Consider the following 17,020-nt stretch of genomic DNA (forward strand, 5'->3'; position numbering starts at 1 on the left):
TACTATCAAAATTAGGTGCCACCTCACAAGAGATGAATGGTCTATCATTATTTTTTCAAAAAGAGAGTTCTATAAATTCGAATCATGGGACAATGTTACCAGGTATATTGGAAAATGGATAATATCAATGCAAGCGGGAAGTGGAAGGTGAATCTCACAATTTCCTTTCAACTTCTTAACATGTCATCACAACTCTCACACAAAGTTATATTGTAATTTTACATCTCCTACACACTCTCACATCTTGATTATGGATCATAGAGCGTGATCCCAAATGTCGATGGTAAAAATACATACACAATCATAGCTAGAAGCCATTGCATTAAATGCCTCGATTTATAAAATAATAACATAATAGTTATGAGCTAGATTCCAACTACAACTTCAACTATCAAATCACCCATATAAACCAAATACAATGTGATTAGCCACATTGTTCATCTAAAAGCTATACTACCTTGACTTACTTTGAAACCATCCAAATTAACATTTGAATTTATTTTATCAACTCTATCTTTTTTTAAAGATTGCAAGAATCACATATAACATCCCATATAAACTGCATTGTGTCACATTAACTTTTTAATTGGATTGATGACTAATGCGACACTTCCTCTAGACCTTTAGTACCATGTGGGCTAAAAGAAAAGTAGACAACCCTTTTTTAACAACTCTATTATTCTACTCAATAAAAATAGGTAATTATTGTTTAAGAATATTTTATCTTTACTAAATATATAAACCTCCTCACCATATAACTCTTATTATATTTCAAAATTGACTGATTTCTTCTTTCTTTTGTATTTGACTTGGTAAAATAATAGAATAACGAAGGGCAGTTTAAGACTGCCAAGAGGCTAAAAATAAAAATAAAAAGCAAAGAAATTATGGAGTGCCACGTTTTGGACCTCCACATCAACTTATTTTGATAGTTTATAATTTGAAAAAAAAATCACGGTCGTTACGCCTTGCGAAAACTAACTCTCCGATAAGGCAGCCATGTGTGGCGTAGACACGTAGTTCATTATCTTTAATATTATTTTTCTATATTTAAAATATTCCCGTTAGCTTTACTGACAGCACACTGAGAAAGCAGTAAACGTGTAAAGAAAGGCTGTGGCTTTAACGAATTACATATGTTTTTTTTTAATCATAAGTTTTTAAACTAACGACGTTGTATTACCAACAAACAAGTGAAATACTAAGATAGGCGCGCTACAACTTGTGTCGACAGCTTTCTGGGATTGTCGACCCAAAATCCACAAATTCCTCGCACTTTTTTGCGCTACACACGATTTAGATATCAACATTTCAAACTTCTTTTGAGTGCCTGCACTGACTGCGGCGGATATCGAGGTTTAGTTAAATTTTTACTCGGATTGGCCATTTTCTCTACGCAAATAGAGTCTCTGTAGAGATTTTTTCAGTTTTTTCATCGGCCGAGGGTTTTAAGATACAATAAATATGCTTTTTTCAAGAAGATGTGATTTGTATCATGTTCTGAATGCAGCGCCGTCAAAGTATCGAGAAGATTGCTCTGAAATTGGATACACGTGGCTTTGAAAATGTCAGTTTAGAGCTTCGATCTCGAGCTCGAAAAGCTTTCTGAGTCGTGCTCCAAAATGCTTGAAATCTGTGAAGGTTTAGCTGGATTTGTCAAGAGGAAAATGAGCGATTCGCGTGGAATGTCTAAAGCGCATGTCTGCTTTAGGAGGGACGAATATATTTACGGCGTGCATTGTAGTTTTTGAGAATTAATGAGCTTTTTAGCTTTGAAGGGTATGAGTTTTATCTCAGGGGATTTTCTTTTTCGAAGAAGAGTGACATCTTAGGAGTCTTTGAGATTCGTTGTCGAGGCCGGACAGTCCATTTTAAAGGTTTCAGGGTCAAATTTCTAGCACGGGAACTATTCATAAGTTTTGAAGATTTAGAGCATCTTAGTTCTTCTCAGGGTCTAATGTTTGGCTGAGAGTATTTATTAGCCAAAGCCTGTAAAGTTTTTCGGCAAGGCAATTTTATGCTTTAGAGGCTCTTCAGAGCTCCTAAGGATTTAATACTTAGGAAAATGCTGTCCACAAGCATGGCGACTTCGGCTACTCGTAGCACAATGGAACAAATGTTGGAGTCTTTGAAGAAGCAAGAAGAAAAGCCTAAGGATATTCCTCCGGCTTTGCCTTCTAGACCGACGTCTAAAGCTCGACTCCCTTCTAATGTCAGAATGAGGAGGTCTTCATCGCCGTCTGTCGGTCGTAGTTCCGACCCTTCTTCTCACGGTGAGGCTGGTCTGAAAATGGACGAGACTAGGGTTCCATTGAAAGCGGTGGAAAGCAAATCTGTGCCTGTTCAATTGTCATCTAGCAGGACAGAGGCGGGTTTTCGCAGGGATAGCGAAATCGGAGACGAAAAAATATTCTTGAAAGTTTCCAAAAGGGACGAGAAGTTCAATGGTTTTGCCTATGCAGATATGAGGATTGGATCAGAGAGTTGTATTCAGGAATCTGAGCTAAACGATCTTCTGTACTACAGTAATATAGATTCACCTTATGAAGTAATTGATTCGAACCATGAAAGCAATGGTCCAGATTTTCGTCCTTTTAGTGTTTCTGCACGGCCAGAATGCGCCAGCAGGGACGATGCCAATTTATGTGCTTTGACTAAGGTTTGATCTGGAAACCCATCTTGCAATTACTCTTGAGCATTAGCATTGTTTTTTTTATACTTCCTCTACCTAGTACTGCAAACAAGGGGTGTAACCGATCTTGAACATGCTAATCTTCTCAATAGGCGGTGCTGACATTATCTGAGCATTAGCATTGCTTATTCTATTATTCCTCTAGTACTGCAATTAAGGAGCAACTTATCTTGAACATGCTAATTTGTTAAATTGGCGATGCTGGCATTATTTGAGCATTAACATTGCCAGTTTTATTATTCCTCTAGTAGTGCAAACAAGGAGAAAACTATGAAGCTAATTATAATTATTCGTGTACTTTGTGTTTTATAGTGGTTACTGAAATGAAGAGTGGACTCTGTAAGGCACAGAGCAGGATCAGCATTTAGTTATTGGTCTCGCCCTATCTTTTTTTCTATATTGATATGGTAGATATTTAGCAAGACAATTGTATTTGCTCCTGGTTAGTGGGTGATAGATTGGTAGTCATCAGTCAACGAATGCTTTTCTTAAAAGATTGTATAAGTCTTCAAAGAACCATTTTATTTACTATGCCATTGCTTTTGTTTAGGAATCCGTTAGCACTTCACCCTATTCTTTATTTATATATGGTAGTGGCTTTTCCCACCAATTTGACTTTTTATATTCTTTCTACCTAAATTTTTGTATGATTTTGCCCGCAGTCTAACTGTCTTTCTGATACTCTAAAACATTTTCTAAGTTTTTAAGCAATCAAGGTTGGGGCTCAGACAGAAGTGAAACCAGAAATACGTTATCAATGATCATAATTAAAACCTTGTTGATAAACTAAAATATATCTTGTAACCTGGATTTTGTGATGGAAATGCTATTACATGGCAGCCGCATTCTATTCTTTCTGATATTCAACAGTCCCTTTGACAATGCTTTTTATGGGGTCTCTGTTTAAGAAAAAACATAATGTGCTCTCTTAGGTTTTTTAACTTTACCTTCCAGTCTCTTATGTATATGGGTTTAGATTTAGAGTGCTAATGATTCAATTATGCGTGAATTTGGTAGATTCAGTTACCCTAAGGATAGTTGACTTTGCAGTGCAAGCCTTGTAATTAAATCTATCCTGCTGTATCAATATTCTGCAAAGAACAAGCTTGCAACGTTATATAGTTGATTTTTACGTTTGCTTTTTCTCCGGGTGCTTGCTTATGTCAGTTTGCTAGTTTGAATTTTGTCCTTATTTATGACTTTTTAATTATTGAATTTTCTATACAATCTTTATTTAACATTTCTGAAGACATGACTGGTGAAAGAGTCACATTTTTTTACGTTACAAACTAAATTATTTCTGTACAAGAAATAAGGGATGTGAATTTGAAGTTGTTGGTTATGAATCATGTCTATTATTCTGTTTAACTTCTCCAGCTATAGAAATCGATAGGGAACTGTTGGAGTGCAGGGTGATAAGTATATTTAGTTGCCCATCAGGACAATGATGAGAGTCTCAACCATAGCCACCATTTACATTTTAATGACGTCTTAGTATTTTCATTTTATTGAGTACTAGCATTTCTTAGAGATGCTGGTGTGCTTTGTCGTTCTGCTTGTCATGTGATTGTCACCTATGGTTATGAGGAAAAAAATGGTCATAGAAGAAATGATTACTCATAGGAATGGTTATTATTGATTAGTATAGATTTTGTTTTGGTTGGTAACATTTTTATTGTATTAATTACTAAGTTGCTGGTTCAGATTCTGGTTCGGATGCGGGTTTGACATTCGATCAATTTTTTTTGGGCTGGGTTTAAGTTCGTCTGTACAAGAATTTAATTTTAAAAAAATAAAAAAATAAATCTGCTGCAGCAAACCAGTTCATACACCACTATGCTAATCTAAAGCAATTTAGCAAATTCAACTACCACATATATTAATGATTTTGTTCAAATGGCATGACAAAATGTCAAAATATCACCATATCAATTTTTCAGTTCAAAAACTTTAAAACAACAATGTCAAGATTACTAATCAGTAATCAGTCATAGACTCATATGTGATCAAATATCAATGTATCATCAGATAATTCATCATCATTAGGCGGTTGCTGATCAGAAGCACAATTAGTGCCACTAGCATCAGCAGTCTCAACCGTAGTCTCAGCTGTAGTCTCAAGATCAACTCTATCAGTACTATGCATCTCAGGATCACCATCTTCAATTGCAAGTGCATCAAAGTGGCAACTTGGTGGCCTTTTGGTTCGACATCCCATTGTTTTGCCTCCCCCTTTTTGTATGTATTCTCTTTGTGAGTTGTGAGCCTCAAGTTTGAATGCACAAACACCAAGTTATCTGCTTTTTTGGAGTTTAATCGGTTGCGTTTTATTAAGTCAATGGAGTATGTGCTCCAATTCCTCTCAGATGATGATGAACTAGCAACCTATCAAGATTTGCAAATTTACCAACAAGAAATTAGAAATTAGAGTTTTGAATATTTACCAACAAGAAACTAGAAATTAGAATCTTAAGATTTAAGAACTTTCCTGTGATAAAATTTTGATGGCAATGGGCTGCAATTGTTGGTATCTTTGTCCATGGAAGTATCACCATTTATGAGTATCAACATTGTTTTTGTCTTCGAGAGCGTTAAAACTGCAATCATCGGTGTTCGCAAAACTCATAAATTCAGACCTCACTGCAGGCCGTAGGTGCTTAGGAAAGAGTCTTTGAAGGGCTGCCTTGTACCCTTGAGCAACTTCAGGATCTTTGTATGGGGGAATTCTAGTTGCACTCCCCTTGAGAACCGATTGGCTATAGAACCTAGGGCTCAATGCAAAGGCAAGCAGATGCAAAGGGGTAGTAATTTTGTTCCATCTCTCTACCATGATTACCTGTAGCTCCTTGAAGAACATTTCCTTAGGATCTTGCTCTTTCTCATTTATGATATTTCTAATGTCCTCAATCATAGAGTCAATGCCATCATATACCTCACTCAAGCAAGGCCTATCCATGTTAGTGTATCGGATCATGTTCAATATAGGCTTGGTGATCTTTAGAAGGTACTCAACACGATCCCACCAAGATTCATTTAGTACCAATCCCCTTATGGCAGCTGCCTTCACACTATTAGATTGCCTCTATACGGTCCAATTAGCACTAGTTACTATTCTGGTTAATGCGTCTTTAACCTTGATAAGGCGCCTCAAAACAATAGTGTTGGAGGCAAAGTGGGTCTCAGCAACCTATTTTAAAATCAAAATAATAATGATAAAAAATTTGAAAACATAGAAAGTTTACTGAAGTTGCTGGATTTCTAAAACATGTTTAAATTTTAAACAATTCAACTTACCTTCAAGAGCTCCAATTTCGAGAATTGTCTGAATATGACTTGCGTCATATGGTGGTTCGTGACAAACATTTGGATCTCTTGTGCCTCTTCATACATTTTTTTTATCCACTCAACCTTGGTGCCAATTTTGTGCAGCATTAAGTTGAGTGAGTGCATAGCACAAGGTGTCCAAAAACTGTGTTCATACTACTCCTCAACCAATAAGCCGGTAGCCCTACAATTCTTCGCATTGTCGGTTATTACTTGAACAACATTTTGAGGGTGTAATGTCCCCATTTCCAAGATCAATTTTAATAATAGAATGAACATAAGGAATAAATAAATGAACAAATAAATTGTAATTATAATTAAAATAATAATTATATTGATAAATACTAATAATATCTTATAAGAATAGAGTATCCAAATTCTTATTTAATAAATAGATCGATAATATTAAACTAAGTTATCTTCTATAATGTCTATTATATGATTATCTTTGAATTATTATAATAATAGAATAATATATTATACATAAATAGTATTATCAATAAATAAAATATATAATTGAATAGAGATGCTAATCAAGAGATCACAAATAAATAAATCTTTATATGTTACAACATCATTATATGTTCATATAATTACATATGATGATAACTAATAATAAATATTATAATAATCATTGTGATTCTACGAAGAGTCACAACCATTTTATCTCCATATTATATATAGTTTTATTAATATCAACAAAGGGGGGGAATATAGGAATATATCTGCGAATAAGGATATAACTTACACAAGGAAGCAACTGGGATTACTATTGATAAAAATGGACTATGAGGGAGATAATAACTATATTTGAGGATGAAAGGAGATTAGACGAAATACAAATTACCCTCCCTGGCTAAGGCGGCAAAGAACATACCTACAGGGCACCAACACATATACAGATGTATTTATCTGAAAGTTATTACTTGCAAAGTAGGTGATTGAATAGATATAATACGAACACTCTTAACGGTGAACACTTTGGTTCTACACTATACAACAGGAGGAAGTCGAAGGATATAATAGAGTACAGGTACAAGTGGCAACCTATACAGAGGTGTAATGGGGAATGATGAAACAAGAAGATGATGCAAAATCATAAATTTATGGTACACAGCGAACAACCCGTGGAAGATCTTTAGAGTTGATGAATACCTTGAATGAAGGACCACATATATATCTTTGTTTATCAACAATGAAGTGAAGGGGGGCTCAAACTCAACTACATCCTGATAATAATCAATTGGTGATTACCTCTAGACAGAAATACGATAGATAGACTTAGTACATCAAAGTTATCAAACATTGTATACAAAGCATTCAGCCAATGAAGGGGGAGCATAAGGATCAATATCCAAGCAACAAGTTTGGAGCACAACAATGGAACAGGGAAGCAATTTACAGTCTAACAAATATTCATCATAGTCTATATGTGAGGATCACTGTTGGCATAATAAAACACAGTAAAGATAGTAGTCTATATGCATTGATCACAGATTATATAATATCAGTGAATAGCGATACAATAACTACAAAGTAGCAATATGACACAGCGAAAGGAGAGATAAAACTCAAAGAGGTCAGCGTGGACTAAGGATAATACACCATCTATAATAGCAATCATTTCCATGTAAGCTGAAATAGGAAACTTAAGAACACACATTAATATAGAGAATGGAAGAACGTTAGTTAAAATTGAAAATGGAAATTAAGTATTGATGTACAAACCATTTAAGGAGAAAGAACATCAGAATCAATCAGAAACATTTATATAGTGAAGGCATATACATCAAGCGAAGGAAACCATAATCAATTAGTACTGTTCTAGAGGTTGCTCGATAATCATCAACCTTATATATACAATATATGCAAATATTGAGCTTTAAATAGGTTAGGCTACCATGGTCGTAATATAGTATAAAATTTATATGAGAGAAATAACATCATTGTGGTAGAGGATATAGAGAGAGGAATACGACATGAGAAGGACAACACCAATTATATAACTTAAGAAGAAAGCTCAGCTACTATATCAAATCTGATTGGTCACCCTGCAAAACCCTCATTATAGATTATATCATATAAGAATAGGCCATCAATTATTTAAAGTGGATTTAAGATGAATAGTTATCAATAAAATAATTGTATACAAGTTTGGTTAGAAAGACATTTCTTGTAATTGAGATAGCTCTAACAGACAAGGGACATTACAGAGGGCCAACTTGCTCGATAGCTTGATGAGAATGTTTGGAATGAAAGGACCATCCTTTACCTTTCCTTCACAATCCACAACTTTTAGAGACATTGCACCTCTTGTAGACATTGCAATAACATTCACCAAAGGACGGTTCCTCGCATCTTTCCATCCATTTGATGCTATTGTTACACCTGTTTCGACTCATGAATCCTTGATGGGTAACATGGCATTCTCTACACGAGCCGCCTCATCAACCAATAAAGTGGTGCATGCCTTCTCATATCCAGGGCCCTTGAACCCGTTTGGAGCCTCATTAATTGCCCTCACCATGTATTGCCAATACGGTGAGCGAACAACTTTAAATCACAATCCATTTGCATAAACACATTTGGCTATGGCTTGATCAGCAATGTCTCTAGCTTCATTTTGGAATGATGATTCCAAGGGTCCCACTACTCTCTTACTTACAACCTGCTGTTGAGGAGGATGCAAGAATAGATGGCCCTCTACAGGTGGCTTACTAGGAGTGGTAGTTGAAGACATAGATGATGTTTTTCCTTTCTTTAGAGGCCTACCACTTTCGAACGGATGTGAAGAATTTGCCCTCATAGCAACTTCCTCTGCTTGCTTCTGTTCTTGAATGTATTTGTTTACGATGTTATTTTGAAGGAAGGTTTTTGGTAGCATCCATTTACTCTTGGCTTCTCAGTACAAAATTTGATGCCTTTTTGAGGAATAAAGCACAAATGTGCTTTTACTCTACTATAAGAGCTACTAAATTCCTCCTTGTAGTGGCTACAAATCCACACATAATCTCCTCCACCGGCGTTGGTCGAATCATTTGCACATGTTTCGAAAGTGGGGAACATCTGTCAATTTTGAATTGGGGGTTGCAGCCATGATAGAATCTACAAATAAACAAAACAAGTTACAACAATGAGAAGATGAGGCAATCACTTTAAATAGATAATGGTGAACACAAATCGTCTAAAGACTAATACAAACAACAGTAATAGTGACTTGTCTAATACCTATACGCTATAGATAATGTCAAGCACTTCAAATAGTCTAATAAATAACAGTAACATTGAAAAATAGCAGAGAATTGAATAATCATAATTATAATGTTATGATTATTCAATCCTTTGCTAAGTAGTGTTCACTGTGATCAGAAATTTGCAGGCCTACATGATTATAATAAAATAAAAAATTAAAAAATAATTAAAAAATGAACAAAACATTAGAATAGTACATACTTGTAGCAGTGTAGAGGCCCACGACAACAATAAGCCTCTTTAGGAAGCTTGCCAAACAACAAAGTAATATACCGGTTGACCCAAGGAAATATGTCTCGGTCTCAGATAAATTACAGATTTGCCAGACAGAAACTAAGATTGTCTATTATTAATTGAAGAGAACAATGAATAAATGTGAGAGGAGCTCCTTCCAACGGGGACAGACTAGTAGCACGGTTGTAATATGATAACAAAGATTAGCAGGTAAGATTCAATTGATAACAAAGACTGGCAGGTTGCAATACGTGAAAACCCCAAATTGCTGCTGTCGCTGCCAAATGCGAGTCGTGGAATGTGAAAATCCCAAACACGGGTTGTGTTATGCGTTGTTTTGGGTTTTAATTTTTAATGTCAAAGGTGAATAGTCTACAAGATGACGTGGCTCTTAAATTCGCCTAAATTTGCTTCGCATTCCTCTTGGGCTTTGTTGAAACTTGACGTCAAACACATTCGCTCAAAATTCCTACGCATTCACCCAGGGTCCGAAAACACGAATTCACAGGGAATTTGGATGGTATCAGATGAATTTGCATCAACTTCGAACCGACTTCGAATCTGAGCGAATCGAATGTTGCATTTTGTTGTTTTTGAGCGAATACGGTTAGTTAGATTAATTACCGTAAAGTATAAGTTTCAAAATACATCATTTCTAGAGTCTGCAACAAAAACTACAACATTTCCCATTTCCACTCCAGTCTACCCCTCCTGTCCATGCAACTAATTCAAAACTTCCCCCTTTCCCCTAAAATCTATCAACCTTGTATGCACACCAAAAAGGACTGCCTGTCTATATACAGTCAATTTGTGTAATCTCCCATTTCTTCCTTAGAACTTTGGGACAATTAACTTGACTTCTTACAAATCATAGTTTTTATCTCTATGTTAACTTATGGAATAGATAATTTAAAGGTTATAATAAGCTATTGCAAGGGTAATAACCACCAATCACTGCTATTTCTGATTTATACAATTATATGTCTGCTGAGGTGAATTGATCTTATGACTATATTTACAATATGGTCTCTGTTGTATCTGAATGGCAGTTTTGACTAGGCAATATGATGGTTGTATTTAGGATACGATTCCTGTTGTACTGATAAGACAAGTTGTATATGCAAAATGATCTGATGTAATTGCTTACAGCGACAGGTTTGCTATATCTTATATGACCCTTACACATATGCAATGGAATGTATAACAGTTACCGCTTTCAGTGATAGTATTTCCTTCATACACATGCAAAGATCCTCAAAGCCCTGTCTAATAATGATGGTGCTGTCTCTGCTCAAGCTTGATGCATTTGCAACTAGAAGATTGTTGGCTCCAAATGCCGTATATCCCAAAGGTCAAAAGGAAGATATAATATGTATTCTGATATTTTTTCTAAATGTTATTCCTGTTGTATGTTTTGTTGAGCATAATATTTAATGTGCAGGGTTGAACCTTATGATGCTGAATTGGATATGTTTTTGTCCCTTTTTTACCCTATGCGATGAGAAGGATGCTTCCATAAATACATACTCTTGTATTCCAATCAAGAGTCGTGCCCTTTGCAAACATGTGACCTTTCCTAAGGCTGCATCCTTCCAAAACACACTTCTTGTGGTTGTCTCCGAAAGTCATTATTCTAAATGATAACCATTGATGTTTAATGCCTCTGGTAATAACGTAATCACTGTCCATATGTAATGTTAATATCACTACATATAATCAATCGCTGTCCACATATAGTTTTAATATTGCTGCATATAATCAATTGCTGACCACATATAATGTTAATCACTGCATATAGTCACTAGCTATCTTTATTGACAATTTGGGCAAAATACCCTTTTACTTTGGTCACCATTGATCTTCACATGCAAATCTATGGATGGGCCATACACATGATTTAGAGTGTTGATAATCTCTTTGACCCTGTATGACATGGCAAAACTTGCCGAGTCATCTGCTTGTAGCCTTCTCTTCATAAATTGCTACGTCCTAATATTTGATTTAGATAGTACTAAATATGGTCGATATGGGTAGTAAGTCACTTATTAGCCGCAGCCACTAATATCTGTAATGTCTCACGTGACAATGTATTTAAGGGCCTCCATTAATAATTGGTATGGTATTATTGATTAGTCTAATGTTGATTTATATTAATATTATATTAATTTATATTTTATATCTTTCATTATTTTGTTAAGCTGATTATTATAATTAATTATAGTTTATTCGTTCATTTTTATTTATATATTATTAATTATTAATTCTTATTTTAGAAAATGAGGACATGACAGTTCATCCTTCGCAAAATTGCTTGTCCTCAAGCAATTCACACCTTTGTTGGGTGTCTCTGATATTCATTTCATCCACCCTGAAATGGTAATTTCACTTGGGGCTAGAAACTGTCATATATTAAAAAATTTAATTTTCTTAAAATTAAGGATACTTCATTATAATATTCAATTTTAAAATGCTAAGAACAACTCAAAGGTAGATCTTATCTAGATTTAAAGTATGTTGGTAACCAGATTTGTTACTGCGAATACTTTCTTCAGAATGACCCTGTTCGTCCTATGAGCAGTGAAAATCAAACCACCAGTTGGATAGAGTACAACCAGATCAGTATCTAATTACAATCATTCTCTGCATTTCCGAGGGGCAGCTCCCTTGTATGATTGTGGTGTTTAGATTTTTTGTGTACCTTTAACCTAAAAGTACTTAAAGGAGAGAACATAAAACTAAAATATAATGAACAAAGAAACCCCAATGATAGATGTACAAATTAAAAATAGTATTTCACAATAGGAAACAGATTACAAAGGGGTTCAAGCACACAAAAAAATAATGAGAAAAGAAGGATAGAAAACCCTGATATACAAAAGGATATGCTATTTTAATACATTCAGAACAAGATACCAAGAAAGGAACGCAGTCTGACCCATCAGTTGCATAGATTAGAGAAGAAGTACTGGATTTCACCAACATAAAGAGATTACTAACTCAATATATGAGAAGCTAGTGATAACAATTCATAGATACATTCAAGACATACGAATGAACGCGTTCTTCATTATCCTTTGAAAATATACAAATCCAAAAGCCCTTTATTACATTGTACGAATCCAAAATTCCTTTACAAATATCTCCACCACTTCCCCTTTAAGAGTACCCCCCTTTACATTACAAGATGCCTTGTATTTATAGGCTTTCAATAATAACTACCTAAGTCCCTAGGTTAATAACTAACTTTAATTTGCACACATTTGAGAGGTTAATTAACCTCATAATTTTGCGCAAAAACAGTCAACTGATTAACCTTTGACCAAAAGTGACAAAAGTCACTTTACAGATTTTTAACATAGGAAGTTCAAAAGGAGGTTGTCATTAGGAAACTTCCATCATAGCAGAGCTTTGATTTTTACAGATACTTGATTGAGTAGACAATGCACAAGATGAAATTTCAAAGTTTGTTCACCCATCCATATTCCTTTGATTAGCTAGAAACACCTATTCATCCACCACTCTTGTAGTGTGATTTCTATTCCCCATCCGAATATTTGATGCACGTGATTATTTGTTTGTCGAATCCACACATGAGAACCATACGTCTTTCCCAAGCTAATGAATTATTTATTTAGAATAAGATATAAGATCAACTTGACCTTCAAGGATGTGTTCTAGTTGCATTTATTTGGTATCTGTCTCTTTTGTGAATCCATAGCTTGAATTACAATATCCTCTCAAGACCACACTGGACATAGAATTTCTTGATTTGATGGTATTTTTGTACCACCTACTTGATAGTCTCTTTTAAAGGACCACTTTCTTTGAGCAATAAAGGAATCAATTGCATTATTGTGCCACAATTTCTATGCAGATATAATGGATCCAAGGGTTATATTAAGACTGCACCAATGCTCAAAATTCTTCCACTCTTCAGATTAGTTTTTGACATCCAGAGGTGTTTCTCAAATGGTTCATATGTAGTGTTCACTTCCAAGTTCTACACCCTATCACTTAAGCATTCTATCAAAGAGCTCATGTGTGTATACCATTTGGCTTTTGCATTGTTTATAAAAATTTAGAAGATTTTTTTCAATTTTGGTGGGTTTTATTAATGGTGCCATGTTGTCAAACTATTCTCGTGCCTTTTGCAATGAAAAAATTATCCCATCATGAAGCTTTACTTGATCATGACATTTTGACCACCAAGTTGACAACTTCATTTATGGATGTTGTTTTTGGGAACTGATATGAATCTATGAGCTTTCCTTTCTTATTCAAAGGTGACTTTGCATCATAAGTAACTAGAGGGATCTTTTGAGAGGTTCTGAAGCTCTTTTAGGAAGATTATTCCATGCTATCTTTGTAGCATCCCACACTTATGCAATTACATATTTTGGGTCATTGTATGAACTACTATTAATTGTATTGGCTAGTAATTTTTTTGTGGCCTTTTCATCAACTCTTTTTATGGATGTCACATTTTGAAGATTTCATATCGCGCATATCGCACAATAAGAGTAACCTTTCCTTCATTATTCGAATGATACCCATTCATTATTTTGAGAAGTTTGTATTATGGTACGTGCAAGAATTGTATTCAAATTTCTTGGTTTCACAAATTATCTTGCGTTTGTGATCCTCATTGTCTCGTGTTTGTTAATGAGATTGAATTTCTTCAAAGCTTTTTGGATCAAACAATCAGCGCATTAGCATTGGTTGCACATTCTTCATGCATGTCTATGATAGCATGTTCGTTAGGCATTTTATCACACTCTTCGTGTGCTTGTGGATGCTTCCACTTTTCGCACACATTGTTCTTCTCTTAATCACGTTGATAGAATTGTGTACTTCTTCAAGACACCCGATAGAAGGTTAGCTTCTCTTAGTTACCATTCTCTCCATGCCATACTGGCCATTAGACTAACCATATCCATAGGTCTATTATCCCAAGCTTTCTCTTAGGTGTCGTAGGCTATGGGAAAAAAGCGACAGAACCTGACACTGCACCATCCAATTGAATTTGCTTATGATATTTGAAATCATGATTAACCATATCACTTTGTGCATATTCTATAATTCTTGAATTTGAGGAGAATGCATATCTTTCAAATACTTTGCATTCCTAAATGCATGTATAACTTTTTCCAACATCTTCATCTTTGAAACTTCAGGCTTCAGGTGTGATTATGAAGTTCCTGTCCAAATGCATTTCTCCATTGGTAAAAAGAAGTGACTGCCATATCCACAACCCCATGTTTTGGCATGGACGTGATAAAAAAGGTTGTAGAAGTTTCTTTTGCACATGCTGATGGGATTTATTTTAAAGTTTATAAAACCTTTAAATATATCCATTTCATTTGCGTAGTGTGATAACATTTCACTTCATTTGAGTTGACTTACTCTTTGTGGCCATATTTAATTCCACATTCGACATGCATGGCTGTGAACTATAAAGTTTAACACCAGAAGCAATCTTCATTATCCTAGATCTGATAACTAAGCTATCGTTTTGAGGTGCAATACAAACCTCTCTATGTGAACTTGACACTTTGCAAACTGGGCACACAGATGTAGATTTCATAGACATTGAAATACAAGCATTTCACAAGACATGGTTATAGGTGAGTGAAGCTGATTGATCCAACGAGCTCAAGCTTCGAGCATTTTGTTAGACAATTCATGTGCGTTTTCTATGTCGTTTGAATGAGTCACGAGCTTTCATCCTACATTTTGTGTGAGGCTGGTTACGACCAAAACTGTTTTCACTAACTTATTTCATGCAAAATCTGTGATCAATAATGCTATTCTATGAACCGTGATATCAGAATATTAAAAAAAGGGTCTTGGTTGTTGTGTTTTCCCATTGCCCGATTTCACGTCCACAAGGCAATGTGGATCGGGATGCTCATTTTATACCTCCTATCTAACTGTTTGATAGCAATAAAGTACCATCTATTCACCAAAGATGATAGAATACATGATATTTTCTTTTCCTTAAAGTCTTCTTACTTGAGCGCACATCTTGTGATTGTTACCTTTTGTTAGATGTTGTGACTTTGACATTTTGTCAAATAGGTCATGTGCAATTATTCTTTTGGAATGGCTGTGAATAAATAACATTTTCCCTCGAAGAAATTAGGCATCTATCTTGTATGCTCCTTTGAATGATTTCACAATCTATATATGTATATATTTTGGCATGTGCAGCTATAAAACTAAATAAACTCTCCCTATAATCAAGGCCTTTATGGTGACCACATTTTGTATTATAACTCACGATGGCTCTTGTAAACATGACAAATCTAAAACATTTGGCATTCTGTAAAACACTTCAAGTGTGATATATGTGATTCTATATCTTGGGTGTATGGTTTATTGTTTCCACAATGTATGTGTATTAGCGCAGCCAATTAGAGAGACACTAAATGTCCAAAGAAGTTGTACTTTTCTTTCAATACTTTCAAATTCAATATATTGAACACTAAATTTGTCAGTAGCCATCTCTGCCACAATTCTTGGTGCTCCTCATCTCTCCAACAACCTGTCACTTCGTCGAGCATGTTATTTTCTATTACTTCAATTTTGTTTCAAAAAGTAGCTATATTCCTCAATGGTTAATGAATTCCTCAAGTACACACATTTTGAAATGATTGCTTAACTTGTTTGTTTAAGCAATGTTCTCATTTTATGTTCTTCTAACACTTCCCTTAACCTCATATATTTTATCTTTTTTTTCTTACAAACTAACATTAAATTGAGTTTAATGAATCACTTGAAAACACGTACTTTGGAAAGATTCATTAACCTCTTTTTCTTTTGTAGGTTAATGAATCATTATCTTTGATTCTTTTATGTATTTTGGAAAGACTATTTAACTTCTCTTTGGTTTTTGGTTAAAGAATCCCTAAGAAAATGCAAAAAGCGAGGCTCAATCAATTGAAGATAAATTTTGACTCAAAAGCATGTTTTTCAAAAATTTAAATTGTAGGATGGAGCTGAAGACAAGCCAAAGACGTTCAACTCATAAAACCAACCAAGTTTTGAGAGAAGATCAAGCATTTTAAAATTGGAACTTCAATGTTTTATATTTGACCACAAATTGAAAAAGATCGTTCTTTGAAAAATTTGACGTAGGCAAATTGTGGTATTTGAAAGTAATTACATAGGAAAAACGAGTCCGCATGTGACTTCACTTGATAAGAATGAAAATTTAAAAATATTGATTAGATTGAATACCAGAGTAACGTAGTAGCACTTCTCCTCTATTGGATATTGCTTTACTCCTAGCTGAGCACACAATGTCCTCAATCTTGTCACTCACTACGAGTGTCCTTGTCCCTTGGCACTCACTGAGAACGCCCTTTGTCTTGACACTCACTTAGAATGTCTTAATTTGTTTCGACAGTCACTAAGAATGTCCTAGATCTCGACACTCACTAAGAATGCCTCAATTTGGCTTTGACAGTCACTGAGAATGTCTTTGATTCATGGCACTCACTAAGAACGTGTTGAATC

The 17,020-nt window shown here is 34.9% G+C and overlaps 1 protein-coding gene and 1 long non-coding RNA gene across 2 annotated transcripts in view; both read left to right on the forward strand.

Moving 5' to 3' along the window:
* Positions 1 to 1,214: 1,214 nt before the first annotated feature.
* Positions 1,215 to 1,668, forward strand: LOC149533397 (uncharacterized). Its single transcript, XR_016357957.1, has 2 exons — positions 1,215 to 1,356; positions 1,511 to 1,668. It is a non-coding gene; the product is annotated as an uncharacterized LOC149533397 (long non-coding RNA).
* A 260-nt stretch (positions 1,669 to 1,928) lies between these two features.
* LOC149533398 (myosin-3-like) overlaps positions 1,929 to 17,020 on the forward strand; it is a 166,088-nt gene continuing 150,996 nt past the window's right edge. The window contains exon 1 of the mRNA XM_089806981.1: positions 1,929 to 2,659. Within this exon, the coding sequence (XP_089663107.1) occupies positions 2,066 to 2,659 (594 nt within the window). The 5' untranslated portion in view covers positions 1,929 to 2,065. The remainder of the gene's footprint in view (positions 2,660 to 17,020) is intronic.

Source organism: Cupressus sempervirens, chromosome 10, assembly GCF_028749045.1.
Source record: "Cupressus sempervirens isolate cs-2001-9-10 chromosome 10, ASM2874904v1, whole genome shotgun sequence".
Taxonomy (NCBI): domain Eukaryota; kingdom Viridiplantae; phylum Streptophyta; class Pinopsida; order Cupressales; family Cupressaceae; genus Cupressus; species Cupressus sempervirens.